Source organism: Cinclus cinclus, chromosome 3 (assembly GCF_963662255.1).
Source record: "Cinclus cinclus chromosome 3, bCinCin1.1, whole genome shotgun sequence".
Classification (NCBI taxonomy): Eukaryota; Metazoa; Chordata; class Aves; order Passeriformes; family Cinclidae; genus Cinclus; species Cinclus cinclus.
The window spans coordinates 54,558,354-54,573,210 of record NC_085048.1 but is presented as its reverse complement, the minus strand read 5'-3'; the positions used below and the strand labels follow the sequence as shown (position 1 = coordinate 54,573,210).

At 37.3% G+C, this 14,857-nt stretch overlaps 1 protein-coding gene across 1 annotated transcript in view; it reads left to right on the top strand.

The window, feature by feature from the left end:
* Window positions 1-14,857, top strand: part of MOXD1 (monooxygenase DBH like 1) — a 48,940-nt gene that overhangs the window by 24,974 nt on the left and 9,109 nt on the right. Inside the window, exons 5-8 of the mRNA XM_062488817.1 lie at window positions 6,783-6,962; window positions 9,271-9,373; window positions 12,029-12,195; window positions 13,603-13,794. Of these exons, the coding sequence (XP_062344801.1) occupies window positions 6,783-6,962; window positions 9,271-9,373; window positions 12,029-12,195; window positions 13,603-13,794 (642 nt within the window). The remainder of the gene's footprint in view (window positions 1-6,782; window positions 6,963-9,270; window positions 9,374-12,028; window positions 12,196-13,602; window positions 13,795-14,857) is intronic.

Below are 14,857 nucleotides of genomic sequence, written 5' to 3'. Positions count from 1 at the left end.
ATAGAATACCCAAAACCAGTTAAGGCCAAATGCCAACAAGACAAATTCATCAATCAATCAATCAATCAATCAATCAATCAATCCAATCAATCAGATAACATTGTTGTTTCAAATTAAAATTATGTTTGGTATTTGAATCTCACCTGGGGGAAAAACAAAAACCCTCCACACATATTAAGTATATATCACACGAATTTCAATGCCTAAAACTGCATAGAAGTTTCAGTCTGGAAAATTTCCATCCTCCAAGGAAACCTTACCGAATCACACTATAAAATTAGGGCTGGGGATGGTTTCTGTTGCCTTTTTTCTTGTCTACATCTCCTTTTTTAATTTAAATATGCTATGAAAAATGTCTATGAGAATAATTTGGGTTATCATTTTTGCCTTGGAAGGACAATTCATGTTAAGAAGTAATGCTCCCTGTTGTACCTCAGCTGTAATCCCTGATGGCCGTGAGGGAACCAGAAGCAGTGGCTTTGCTCTGCTTCCTGCAGTTAACTCACCAAAATATACACCTTTCTTAGTGGCATAGTGTAAACTCAGAAGCACTCGGAATAGAGAAAGATTTAAAGGAATTTGTTAGAGGTGATGGCTGAATTTAGGATCTGGATTGTACAGTGAGGAAAACAGAAATGGGCACTAAGGTGTGTACGTGCAAAAGATGTCAGGAAAGATTACAGCAGCTATTACAGTCCATGCTAGACCAAGGCCAGCTGAGCACTGGAAGTGTCTCTTCCAGCTCAAATTCTTGTGAGGCATTAATTTAATGCTTTCTGACAGAAGGGGTAGGTGGAGGCATGGGCAGGGTGGTCCCTGCCTGACCCTGGAATGCCTTAACTCTGGGCTCAAAGTCTGCAGCAGACTCGTGTCCCAGATGTGACATTGGTGTCCCAGATGTGACACTAGGGTAGGCAGGCTCTTCGAGTAACATGAGATGCCTGTTCGGTTGTTAGTGCTAAAATCCTGGTCTGCCCTGGAGTCATGGACTTCAGCACCTACCCCAGCTCAGGGTGCGTTTCCAGCTCTTGATTTAGTTCAGCACACCTCTGAGTTTTGTGAGAGAAGCAGTGGTAGGCAGCAAAAGTCTGGTGGTTTTCTTTCAGAAGATTTATAGGAAAAATTAAGCCATATTACTGAGAGTTTTTTTCTGTAATATATAGATTTTTTTTTTTCTGAAAAGAACCCAACTTTATAAAGCCAAAAGTTTTAAGTATTTTCTTATCTGAAGAAAAATCTAAAACCCTAAAAGTGACGTTTTTGATAAATATTTGATCATTTCACAATTACATTTTTTAAAAATTCAGAAAAAATATTGATGAATTCTAATGAGAAGAAATCATGTTACCCTTGGAAAACGTTTTCTCAGTCAGATAATTTTTTAAGATATGTGCATGGTACACATTTTCAAAAGAAGTACAAAGACCAAAGTAATCAGTAAGACTGTAGCAGTTCTTTCTGATGAGGAATACAGAAAGCAGAGACCCTATAACTTGGTTTTCTGCAAAAATTTTCAAGTGAACTCAGCCAGTACTCAGTTATGCAGCCATTACTTTTTGCTCTGAGTTAGAGGCATGGCAAGTTCATATAAATGAATTAACCAACCACAGACTAGAAACTCTCCTAGATGTAGCAGTGCTAGTATAAAAATCAAATTTTTACTCTCCATTTTGACATTAAAGAATATAATTTTCTTCCCTGTCTAGAAGGGAATAAAGAATTAAATTAAAGAATAACATTTTCTTCCCTTTTCTTCATGTCTATGTACATGAGTGTTGTGTAAGGCTACAGCCTTTTTCAGAATCATTTACAAGGCAATATACTCTACCATCATGCCTTTAAAATGTAAGATTAATTTGGAACTACTTGCTTGAGCCGGAAAAATAAAATCATAATTTTCTTTGGTATTTTAGTGTAGAAATATTGCTGCAAGCAGATCAGAAACCTGTTGCCATTTCCATATATAAAAATAAAGTCAATTTTTTTTGTTTTCTGACATTTGGTGGACATTTTCCAAATAGGGACACTGTGGTGAGACTATGGAAATATATGCGTAACTTTTATCATTTGCACAAGCAGGCATAAAGAGCAAACCATGTTTATTACCATCAAAGAAATCTGAACAAATAAAAAGGTAGAAAAACAGAAATGAGCAAGAAAGACTTCCAGGTTTCTAGAGATGTTTTTTAACTTGCAGGAAATCTAACTTCTTGGACCATTTGAGATGTTTGCATTTTCCTCTGGTTTAATACATAACACATTCATATCTTGATCCTGCTTATCATCAGCTTGAGATGCGAGGCACTGTTATGTTAAAATTTTGGCTTCTTTTATAAGGAAAAAAAAAACCAAAACGTTTGACAGTGTTCAGATTGTGCAATAGATAAAGTGATAATAGGAAACAGAGAAGAGAGGAAGAAAAATTGAGGATGAGTAAGCCAGCCCTGGAAGATTTAAACATTTTCTTTGTTCATATGATGTCAGCCTGTTGCCTAGAATAGGACTTATGTTAAAATAAGAGGTGAACAGCACATATGTCGTCTGGTTTAATGTTATAATGACCAGAACATTTTTCATTTTATATGTTTTTGAAAGTCAGCATTTTCACAAGTCCTAAGAGATTCTGTACCATGAAGGGAGCTCTGTGAAACCTCTCAGGCTGCCTGATGAGTACAAACCAAGCACCATGACCATAGCCCATACTTTTGAATGTGATATATTAAAAATACCTCCTTCCTTGGGAGCCCTGATTTGAAATGCTGGGGGTTTATTGTACACCTGTTATTTTTTGCCTCAGGTTCATGTATGTCAGTGTGCTCAGTTCAAAAGACTTTTTGGCCAAGCTTTCAAGAAGGATGGAGAGGAAGAAGCATAAAGCAAATGATCATGAATAATAAACCATGATCTTCTTCCTGCAGGTTTCATGAAAAACAGGAGCGGCTGTGCCTTGTTGCATGCACTTATGTTTTGCAGTCCCAAACACTTTGGGCATTTTGATGTAGAGTGGATGTAGGGCTTTTGTTCTCCATGCCTCTGGCAGTTAGGAAATGTCAAGCAGAAAATGCACTTTGCCTGCAGGGGAAGAAGTCACCGAGGTGCCCGGTGGTGCAGTATGTCTGCAGGCTTATTCACAACATGGCAAAGAGATGAACCCTGACAGCTGGGTCTTCCTCACATGTCAGCAACAGTGAAAATTCCACAGATGAACCTCAAAGAATGAAGTAAAATGGGGAAGATAGGTAGTTATATGCATATTCTTGTTTAGTCTCCTTTCAGTTTCTTTACTTCTTTGGCTAACAAGAGTTTGGTAGGAAGTGGCAAGGACAGAGGAAGGGAATATATTCCAAAGTCACAGGTTTCTTCATAATTAATGAAAATGAAAGGTGAATTCCCAGTTTTACTACAACCCATCTAAATTACTCAATTATTGTTTATCTTATTGCTTGCCTCAAAGTGTCATTTTAGAGTCCCCTTGTAGTAAGAGACCAGGGCAAACAAGGCTGAATATAAATAAAAATCTAAATAAAAGTTTTCTGTTCACTTAAATCTGCAGAGTTAAATGACTGTTATGTACCATGCCTGTTTTTATCACTTTTTTTGGGTGTCTATTTAACTCCTTTGCCTTGGTGTTCCATTCAAATTATTTTCTTTCCATATGTATCCTAAAAGTTGCACAAATTAACAAAGCGGTCAGGGTGACTTTCAGGGCTGGTCCCCTATCATTGTGACTGGAGACAAGGAAAAGTAGAACTCTGAAAATTGTGTTATCTTTCATTGAGGCTACAGGTACTCTGGTTAACAGGCCACCCTGATCTAGATACTTAATTATAAATACCTGCTTTAGCAACTAATTTTACAACCAGGACTACTTATGTGTACTTCTAAATGCATTAAGGATTTCCTGAATACGGCCCCTTATTTGCAAAACTCAGTTGCTCATCATTGCTTGTAAGGCTGGCCAGAAAACAAGATTTTGTTTATTTGAGAAAAAAAAAAAAACGAGGTTTGAGAATTTCTTTTTGGCTTGGAGCAAAGTAATCTGTACAGATGTTCTTTGTGGAAAGTCAGAGAGGAAGTGTGAGGCAGACTCAATAACCAATCTATTCTATAAGCTAAAATGACCAATAGCTGAGTTAATAGGGCAGCACTCACCTGGATGTAGAATGGCACATTTAAACCCTTGCTCCAGTTAAACACTAAAATAGAGTATGGGATTGTATTTTTAAATTTTCTTTTCTGACAAAGTCATTCTAGTAAGTAAATGCAGTTAGTTATTCTTCAGATCAGAGAAGTGTCTCAGGGCTCTGGTCCTCTTCCTTCTTTTGTTTCATTTAGAAATAATGCTGTGAGCCTTAGGGAGCTAGTAATTAAAATATTTCCATGCATTTGGAACAATGCAGGATTAATGAGATTTGCCTAAGATTTTTTTAATTAGTATTTTGACCACTCTAATATTTTCTTTCTTTCTTATTTAAATGATGTTTAGAAGTGGAAAGAGGAATTTCTCTTTAACCAAGTTGTAGTAAAAACGTGTGAAAATCATAACTTCACTGCTGCTCTTCATTATTTATTTTTGCATCTGAAAAATGTACTCTTTCCTACAAGATGCATTGGAAAGACGTGTAAAGATTTGTTCCAGTTTTTGTTTTTCTTTTCTTCATTTAAGAAAGCTGAACAAAACTGCTTTTTGAAGTGCTGTAACTGTTTAGGTAACTGACACTAAAAACCAATGACAGGATGTGAGTTTCTAATTTTGGCGATGTCCCATTGTTTTGAGGGGAAGCTGGTTTTGAAGTAGCGGCTGTAAGCACAGCAGGTGCTGGGATCTTGTAGCAGCAGGCAGAACTATCACATGTTGGGACAAAAGTTCTCTTTTTTCTTGGTAAGATATAGGGATAATATTCCTATAACCATTTCCTTGACTAACATACACAGTATGCAGAGATTAAAAATTCTTGTATGTATGTATACTTTCTGGTATTTAATGTATAAGATGCCATGTTATGACTGTGTTTGGGGCTCTGCAGTACCTGGATGAATATACAGGGCTATGATGGAGCAGAGGGAAGAAGCAACATCAAGCTCAAATGGATTTCTGAATATTTGTCATTCAGTCTGATATATTGGGGAATACATTCTTGTTTCATGGGAAAACTGACTCACCTTTTTCAAAAACACCTTCAGCTTCCATAGTGCAGTAATTCACAATGATGGTAATGCTAACTGAAACAGGGAATACTGAGAATAGTACAGATGATCCCCTATAGAGTATTTCAGTCTTGCCTACAGAATAAAACTTTGGTGCGTCTGAATCAATTGGCGTCCTGCCACTGATTTCTGAGTGCAGGGAAGTAAGCTGTGCTCTTCTTGGGTGGACATACAGGTACTCAGCAGCATCTGAACTCCCCAAGAGCCCAACTTCAACATACTTTGCAGATTCATGTCAGCAAGGGTGGCCTTGATGCACACAGGCTCTGCTTGCTTCCTCCTGCCCTTCATCTTCTGTAAGTGATCTAGCGGTTTGAACAAAATGCAGAGAGAGAAATTGTGTTGGCAATATTTTAATAATGTAATAAACTGCTCCTGCTTACCCTGTTCTTGTCCTCCAGTAGCACGTGAATATGCTTGCAAAATGAAATGGGTGCAAATTTAGGATCCATATATATTCTTTTCCTGTTTGAAGTAACCTTCTCTTTCCTAATACTGAAAGGCGATACTGCATGGCACCCTGCATCTTAAGAGCAGGATTGCTAAAGCTTTACTTTTCTTGTGAAAATATTAATCTTTATCTTATCGAACTTGAAGGTAGTTGTGCTAGAATAGCATGAAATCTTTGAAAGTAAAAGCAAGGGGAAAACTCTTTTCATTTGAATACTGTCTTCTATATGCTGACATTTTGTGGAATATGATTGTTCTGAAATGCAAAACAATTATTTTCAAAAGTATTCAAATTTGCCCCAGGGACATCATCTCTGACAGAGATGATTTAACATCACCCATCCAAACAGAGAGTGAACACTTACATGGAAATTAAATGATTTTAGCCTACACTGAAATTCTGTGGTCTAATTACACTGGGGGCACTGGAGCACCACTGAGAGCCCTCCAGCTCATCACTGCCATAAACAGGCTGGAACACCCAACCTCTCAAGGATGACTTCATGTTAGTAAAGTCTTTACAACCGAGTGGATTAAAAAAAAAAAAATCTAATTTCTTGTAGATATCTAAAAAATTTGAAAGTCTATTTTGAGCTGATGATGAATGTGGAGTATACCTCCAGGCTCACCCTAAATATACAGAATTTATGGGCAGCTTAATTTGAAATAGTACAAAAGAGGCAGAAACAGGGATGAAAACCTCTGAATAGTTCAGACACCAAGCTGGTTCAGCAGGACACACTTTCAGCTGGTTTATATCCCCCCTTCTGCTGGTATGTGGCTAAACAAGATTGGGCAGGGAGAAAGAAAAGTGACAGTGCAAGACTAGGATGGGAGAAGAGAGGACAAGCAAGATTGCAACAGAGGTTTTGTCCAGATACGGAAAGCTTTTCTTGCCCCTCATTGATGCACATGGACAAAATGAAAATTTTGGAACTTCATTCCTTGAATTTGCAAAGTGCTGGGTTTACATCTCAAGCTAAGTAAAATCTAACATTGAATCTCCTCTTTTAAAATAAAAATACCATTGAGTTTTTAGTCCTGTCTTCCTACCTGCATTGAAATACTCACATTGATATATGTTCTCTTTTTTTTTTTTTCTTTTTCTTTTCATTCACTGATAGGTTGAGCCATTGATCCAGAAAGGCCACGAGAACCTGGTGCACCATATCCTGCTCTACCAGTGCAGCAGCAATTTGAATGACAGTGTTCTGGACTATGGACATGAGTGTTACCACCCCAACATGCCAGACTCTTTTCTCACATGTGAGACAGTAATTTTTGCTTGGGCCATTGGAGGAGAGGTAGGATGAAAGTCTGTCTGGCATGGTTCATCAATGGGGATTTGTGAGGGTGTTTATCATCATGAAATATCTTCTTAGTATATTAGAGATTACTTAATCTGTCTGTTTTTAAGGGTACAGGATCACAGCCTCTAAATGCCTCACCAGTAAGTCCTCAGCCTCCTCTTGGCCTTTCAAGTATGTAATGCAGTGGTCATCCTGAGTGACAACTCAACAGTAGTGAAAATAGTAGAGAGGGAGTAGTTGCCTTAGGGGAGAAAGATAGCTTTGGAGCAAGGAAATCTGTTGCTGTATCAGCTTGTCCCATCTGATGTGGAAACACAATGCCTCCAGCAATGACCAGTGTCTGCTACCTGTGGATAGTGACAGAAAGAAAAACAGTGTCTGTAGGTGACTTCATAAAAGACACAACTCTCTAAATTAAGTTATACATAAATTTGATTAATTTTGTGCCTCACCAGGACTTGGTTTCATTGTTGCCTCATTCAGGCATATCAATCTGAAGTTTCCTACCTGCCCAAAGAAACATCATTTCAGTGTAGGCAAGATCCTGTGTCAGTGCAGAGACAGCATTAGGACCACTTTGCTAATGGCAGTGGGGCTTATCTACAGAAGATATGGGCAGTGATGCCATACTTACTCCAGGCTGTGTTTGCAGCTTATTTAATGTTAATTTGGGCTGCAGTTAATGCTTTCAGTTGACATAATACAGCATGACTGCCAAAATAATCCCAGCTCTTTACGTCCTTGATTCACTGTGTGCCCACCCAAATGACGGTTTGGGCACAGAGAGGGACTGGGGTGATGATACTTTCTGGAACCTTCATTTGACAGCCTGCAGTCCAAAACTATCTGCAAATGCTGCAGTGTGAGGAAGCAGGAGTTGTTAAATGGACCCATCAAAAGAAGTTTAATCTGCTACAAACGTTATCCCTGGTGTATGCTTTGTGCATTTTTGCCACCAGCTATGTTCTGACCTAGTATTTGTACTTTCAACTGTCTTAAACTAAGTGAAATTAAGTATTCATATAAATAAGTTATTATTTGACAAGCCCTTTGGAGGTTTTTATGAGGATGATCCTGTTGTTAAAGACCTGTAGAGATGAATCTGACAGATCTGGGTTACATTCAGGTTTGCCCAAGTACCCATTTCACTAACTTTAGCTTACCCTTATATAGAATGAAAGTAATAATAATTTTTAGTGTATACTACAATTAATTCATTAATGTCCATCAAGCGTCAGAAAGTTGGAATCTCAAATTGCACATTTCAGAAAATTAGAATGTCAAATTGCATATTAAAATATTAGCTATATACTATAAAATGATGCAGATTAACTCCAATGAAAGTGAATTTGGTTAAATGAGTTCACTTAGGAGATACTGGTATTTTGGTTTGAATCAGGAGTGAGCTTTTGAAGTAAATCTCCCAGTTATCCCCACTTACAAAGTTTTGTTTATCATCATGAGTGGTTTGAGAATTTGCACAAGCCTCTCTGGTATGAAGTTACGATAAATGTACAGGGTGAACCCTTAGGGAGCACCTCCAGCAATAGATGGGGTTCAGTGCACAGGACCTGAGAAGAGCTTGTCCAGATGAGCATCATTTTGGGGCAGTGGGTCCAGCACAAGGTGTTTTACTGTGCAGAGCTACTTCTTGCACTATTGGCTTGCTAGTAGAAACATAGTCATAAAGATCACCTTTATTGTTCAAGTCATTTTACTTGGAATACAGTTACTTGTGCCCAAAAAGTAAGTTGATTACATGCAACCTCAGTATTCCCTGGAAATTGCTGCTTTTAGAAGCTGGGAGCATTTAAAATGTTGATTCACTTCTTCATAAGGACTTTATTGTCAGACTAAGTGCTTGATGATGCAATGTTTATAAGTTTAAAATGGATTTTTCCTTTTCTGCTGAAACAATAAATACAGAATAAATAATCATAAAATCACAGGATAACACAAGTTGGAAAGGACCTCAGGAAGTCTGTAATCCAGCCTCCTACTCAAATTAGGGTCAGAGGTGAGATTAAACTAGTTTGCTCAGAGCCTTGTCCTCTGGGAAGCATGGGATCTACTATTTTATATTGACATAGTTAATAAATTTATTGAGTACACAATAGGTGTATTTTATCACAATGCCATGTTCAGAAAGCTGTAAAATAAATTATATTTGTAAATTTTATCATTAATATGTTTGTATCGTTGCAAGGGGGAAGTCAATGTACTTACAAAGAGAAATTAACTCTTTACTATGGCAAAAAAATACCTTAACTCTGTATTGATTTCTGTGTGTATTGATTTCCAGGGCTTCACCTACCCTCCTCATGTTGGTTTATCCATCGGCACAGCAGCCGACCCTCTGTTCGTCCTTATGGAGGTGCATTATGACAATCCATCATTCACAGAAGGTTTGTAGCCCCACATGCATTAAAACATGCCAGACTGGAAAATGTACTACACACAAGTGCTCATGCCTTCACTGCATGGCAAACAGAGCAAATAAAAAGCTACTTTTTTCTGATCAATAGCTCCTGGTTCACAGTGTTCTCCCCACTGCCCTTGAATTTTTTTGTTATTATTTTTTTATTATTATTATTTTAGATAAACATCTGCCTGAACTGTGGGCATTTTCTGAAGCAGAAGTATAGACTCAGGTTTCTAGACCATTCACTGGGTAAAATCAATTTATCTTAAAAGATAAGCTTTTAATTTATAGTAGTGTTTTAAAATTGTTCTTCCTGAATTTAATTTATATTTAAAAGAAGTAAAAGGAGGAAACCAAGGATCCTAGGAAAACCAGGGGAACTTTAAAAATGCCTTAGGGACAGATACTTTTTGTTTCTGAAACAGAAATTTATTAGCCTACTGTACCTGAGAATATTGTGGTGGTTGCTACATATGAACTGAGTAAAATCCAATGCAGCATAGTATACTGGCATTTCTTTACACTGCTATGATTTAAAATAAAATTTTCTATGTGGGCTATGGCTTTCTGCCTTACTGTCATTTCTCATCTTCATCTCTTAAATTAATTATCCTAATTTTTTTTATTTAGTGACAGACACTGTGTTTTCAGTGTGTAGGATACAATAAACTTCATTTGCATCCTTGGTATTGTATGCTTTTTCATCAAATGTTGTATGAAAGGCCAAGAAGTCACATGCTGAGAAACTGTGTCTGATTTGGTTGTGTCCCTAAATCCATAATTTTGTTTTAATTGACTGTGCTGTATGATTGTGTTGGTTTATCTGAAGTAACGCATACGAAAAACTGGAAATCAGTAATGTTTTGTTTCTTTTTAAGCAATAGGAACAGTTTTCCTTGCTGGGACAGTCCCAAAAGAGCTGGGAAAATTCACACAGCGTAGGCAGAGCAGGGTGTTTGTAATCCAGGTCATGCTGCACCTCCTGCCTGGCAAAACACAAAGTGTGAGATTGTGCCAGGAGTGCAAGAGAGTGGACCTGGGTGCTCCACCTGCTTCATGTTGAGTTCTCCTGGCACAACAGAAAACCTGCCACTGGGTCACCTTCCTTTGTGTGTTTTGGCACCTGCATTTGCCCAGTTTGGGTCTTGTGGTGAAAGGCTGCACTGTTTGCCTCACAGTGTGACCTGGGGTAGTGTTTTCCTAAGTGACTCAGATTGGTAGTGACTTTTGGCTCCCAGTTAGGAGGACTTGAAACATTTTTTAGTTTAATATGTATGGGTTTTACCATCTCTGGTGTTGTAGTCCTTAACATCCATTTCTCATTTGAAAGGTGGCCTCTTTTGAGATTGTTTATCAGAAACTCTGACATAGCAGGGTTATGTCATATGTAAGAGTGTCTGACATTTAGATATTAGCAATGTCTAACAATTTCTGAAGCAGAAATACTACAAAGGAAAAGTTCAAGTTGATGTGGTAGTACAAATATCTCCAGGAAGGGAGTGAGTAAGGGTTCCCAAATGCTAAAGCTGGGATGTTATGGGACACAATATATCACCTTAAATGTGATTCATATGTTGCAGGTCTCATGGTTGATTTCCATTCTTAATTGTCCATTCACAGTTCATATACTTTGTTCCTTAATGATTATATGCACTACTCCATCTCTGGTATTTTATTGACTAGGTAGCAGTCCCTCTGCCATTTGCTTATCTTAAAATAGACTGCTGATATCATATTGATGTAAAAATTGGCTTCAGGCACTGCTATGTCTGTTTGGTTTTTCAGAAGACTAATATAGGTCACTAGGAAGCATCTTACCTTCTCTGAGATATTTGATATGTTTTCTGCATTTTGAAATTATTTCAGTTGAAATTATTTCAGTTACTATTCAAAAATGCAAAGAAATGAACAGATGAACTAGCAGAATGTAGTTCCTGTGCAAACACAAATTAATCCTTATTTTGTGTATATCTTGACTAATAAAAATTACTAATAGAAGGCAAGTATTCTAAGCATTTAGATGATAAAGGCAACATAAATTAATAGATGCACTAACAAACACAAGTGGCTAAACATATGTGGGTGAACAAAATAGATTTGTATTATTTTGAGTCTTAAAAACACAGCCTCCAAACAGCAGGCTTTGGTTCTTTAAACTCTTTAATTTTTGAAATCAAGGTAAGTTCTTGAGTCAGAGTAGCATTAAAGTACTCTGTAATCCTCTTGTCTACTTCACCCAAAGTTGGGGGTATTGTCTACAAGTCTGGGATTTATTAAGGCAAATTTATTTTATGATCTCTTCATCAGAGAGACTGTAAAAGGGATGTATTTTTTCATCTCAGGTAGGTTGAAATGTAACAGGCAATCCAAAGCAAAGGGAAAATATAATTAATGGTAGGACCCAAGATGAATCAATAGATAAAATTCTCAACAAGAAGGCAACATGTGGCTTGAAAATTTGAAAGAGAAAAAGCCACATATGGTTTCACTAATTTCCATGTTGTAGAGGTGGATTCCTTGATTTTCATGTAGAAAACTTATGACATAGCATGAAAAACATGAAGCAATTTGGTTTGAGGTTTTTTTCTCCTTTAAAAACTCATTTTTAGCCATGGCTAACTGTGTTCTTTCATTGCAGGTTTGATAGATAACTCTGGTTTGAGGCTAATTTATACTCCAGTTTTAAGGAAATATGATGCCGGGGTTATTGAAGCTGGTCTTTGGGTCAGCCTCTTCCACAATATCCCACCGGGCATGCCTGAATTTGTGTCAGAGGGTCACTGCACACTGGAATGTCTGGAAGAGGTATGTCCTTTGCCTGAATCCACTGGTTTTCATTCATGGAGGTAATTGGGTCACTTGAACCTCTTGAGAAGATTGATAGTTACAGTTAAAAGACATGAGCAAAGGTATCTGGTAGAACATATTGTCCTCAAAAATGTTGTCTTTTGGAATTGTTACTGGGCATGCTCACTACTCAAGCTGCTTTATTTATTTGGATGAGATAATGGATCACACAGGGCTTGCAATGTTTAAATTTTTTGTACAATACGTAAGCATACACTGCTTTCTGTAGCAAAGCTATTAATAACTCGGAATAACTAGCCCAGAAAAACAAGTCGAGACTAATTCAGACCTGGGCATGTGCAAAAGGCTTCTATTGATGAAGTGAAAGCCTGAAAGGTATTCTTACACCAACCACAGAAACTGAAGACCTGAACAAGTTTTACATTTATTAAGTATTTAGTTTCATTAAGATAATGTAAATATCTCTGCAGGTAATGGAAGCATTGTCTAAAATTTGTGGTGACTGTATAATGGGAGATTCTCATATATTTTGTCATCTATAGAGAAAGGTTGAATTAATAACATGGTTTACAATTAGTTACAAAATTTAGATTTGTTCTTGGTGGTGTTAAATGTTGCGTATTGTCCTGGTATTTTTCAGCCTTAAAACTCTTGAGTAATCCATTATCATGAGGTTTCTGACCCTTGGGCTGTTCTTGAAAGGTATTGTGATAACAGATTATTTCTACCTTGAGCTCTGAACGAGAATTAAAGTTGAGCATACTCAACACAAAGTTTAGATCAGTAGATGTCAGCTAGAATGGGAGTGATGTCAGATTTGTGTCAATTTGGAAAAGTTAATTTGCAAATGTTTTTGACCTGGAAAAGAGTTTTAGGTTTAAACTTGCAGTATTTCACAACCAGTTCACTTAAAAATGGAAAGTAGAGGATGTTACAACTACAGCCTCTCAATTTAAAATTCTTCTCTTGGCATCATTCATAACTGCATAGATATTCCTTTTCACAATAAACATCCATATTTGTTAGTATCAGCCATTAGCACCAAAATAATGTGCAAGTTTTAGTATGATTCCCTTGAAAGTCTTCAAACTGCTGAGAATTATTTGCAGTCCAGTTGATTTTAATTTAAAAAAAAAGGAGTGAAGGAGTACATTAGGATTTACATTAGGAGTAAAAACATGTTTTTGTTATTAAAAAAAAAAAATCACAGAAAAATCCCTATTTTTTTTTACATAAACCCTGAATTTCACTTACAGTTTTGGTTTTGGTCCAGGCTGCATTATTCAGTAAACTGAGTGAATTGAAAATGCATTAATGAATGCATTTTCTCTATTTTTGTAGATGGCATTGCATTACATTACTTTGGATCTGGGAACACTGATAGTGTTGGTTTCTCTTGGCCAGGCTCTAGGTGCTGAGAGACCTGCTGGGATTCAAGTGTTTGCAGTACTTCTCCACGCTCACCTTGCTGGCAGAGCTATCAGGATGCGCCACTTCCACAACGGCGAGGAGCAGAAGCTACTTGCTTATGATGATGAGTTTGACTTCAACTTCCAGGAGTTTCAGTACCTGAAAGAAGAAAGAACCATCTTGCCAGTATGACACTCTTAATTCTTCTCCTGAAAGTGTATAAGAGAGCATGTACCTTACATCTTCTCACCTTTAGGATTAAATTTGCTGCAGAATTTCTAAGAGTAGCATCATAGAATTCTTGGATGTTCTGTTAATTTTTCTACTTCTTGCAGAGTCACTAATGCATTAAAGTTTCAGTGTCTCAGGAGCGTCCACATGAGTCACCACAGGACTGGCTTGGCTCACCAAACTGAGCTAGTCTTGGGGCATGTTTGATATCCATAATGATTTGAACTATACTATTACAAATGTTTGAACAAAGCATATTAGAAAATCCTTTGTGGGTCTGGCTGTACCATCTTCATGCAGAAGATGAATAATGGAAATTCCACCATATGGCTTTACAGAGCAGTGGGACCATGTAGCTTATCTTCAGTAATTGCACACAACAAGTATCCAGCCTTAAAACATGTTTAAAAATCAGCCAGGTCTTCTGTTTATTTCACAGTTTTGCTTGTTGGGAGCAAAACTCATGTTCCACCTGATGTTTCATTAGTGAACAAAACCCTTTAAAAGAAGAAATCATACAACTCTATCTACTGTATTCCTGAAAATAATGCAACATAACTTGTAGAAATATTCCAACTGCAATTATATTATAAAGCAGTAGCTATGCATAGGTATAGCATGAAGAGTCAGTATTTTTTTTTTGTGTGGCTCATTTAAAAATTATTTACTCTTCTTTTGTTCCACCCAGTATCTTTTTAAAGTTTTGACATGATGACAGAAATTTTAGTGCTGCAAAGTCTGGGTGCTCCAGATTTGGCCAGCAGAGCAGCTTGTCCTGGTGCATGTAAACAAGCATGCTGTTAGGTGCAAATGTTTGCCAGATGCAAAATGTCAAAAAATGGAATTTGCTTATGATTGGAACCACTAAGGGAGATGGGTCTGAAAAGACCGTTGAAATGACAGAACAAGTATGGTCAGGAGCCCCATGGTTTAAATTTCAGGGATTTCTCTTCAAGCCCTTTTCTCTCTTGTGTCTCTTCTCCCACACTGTGAGACTTTGATATTTGTACTTTAAAGA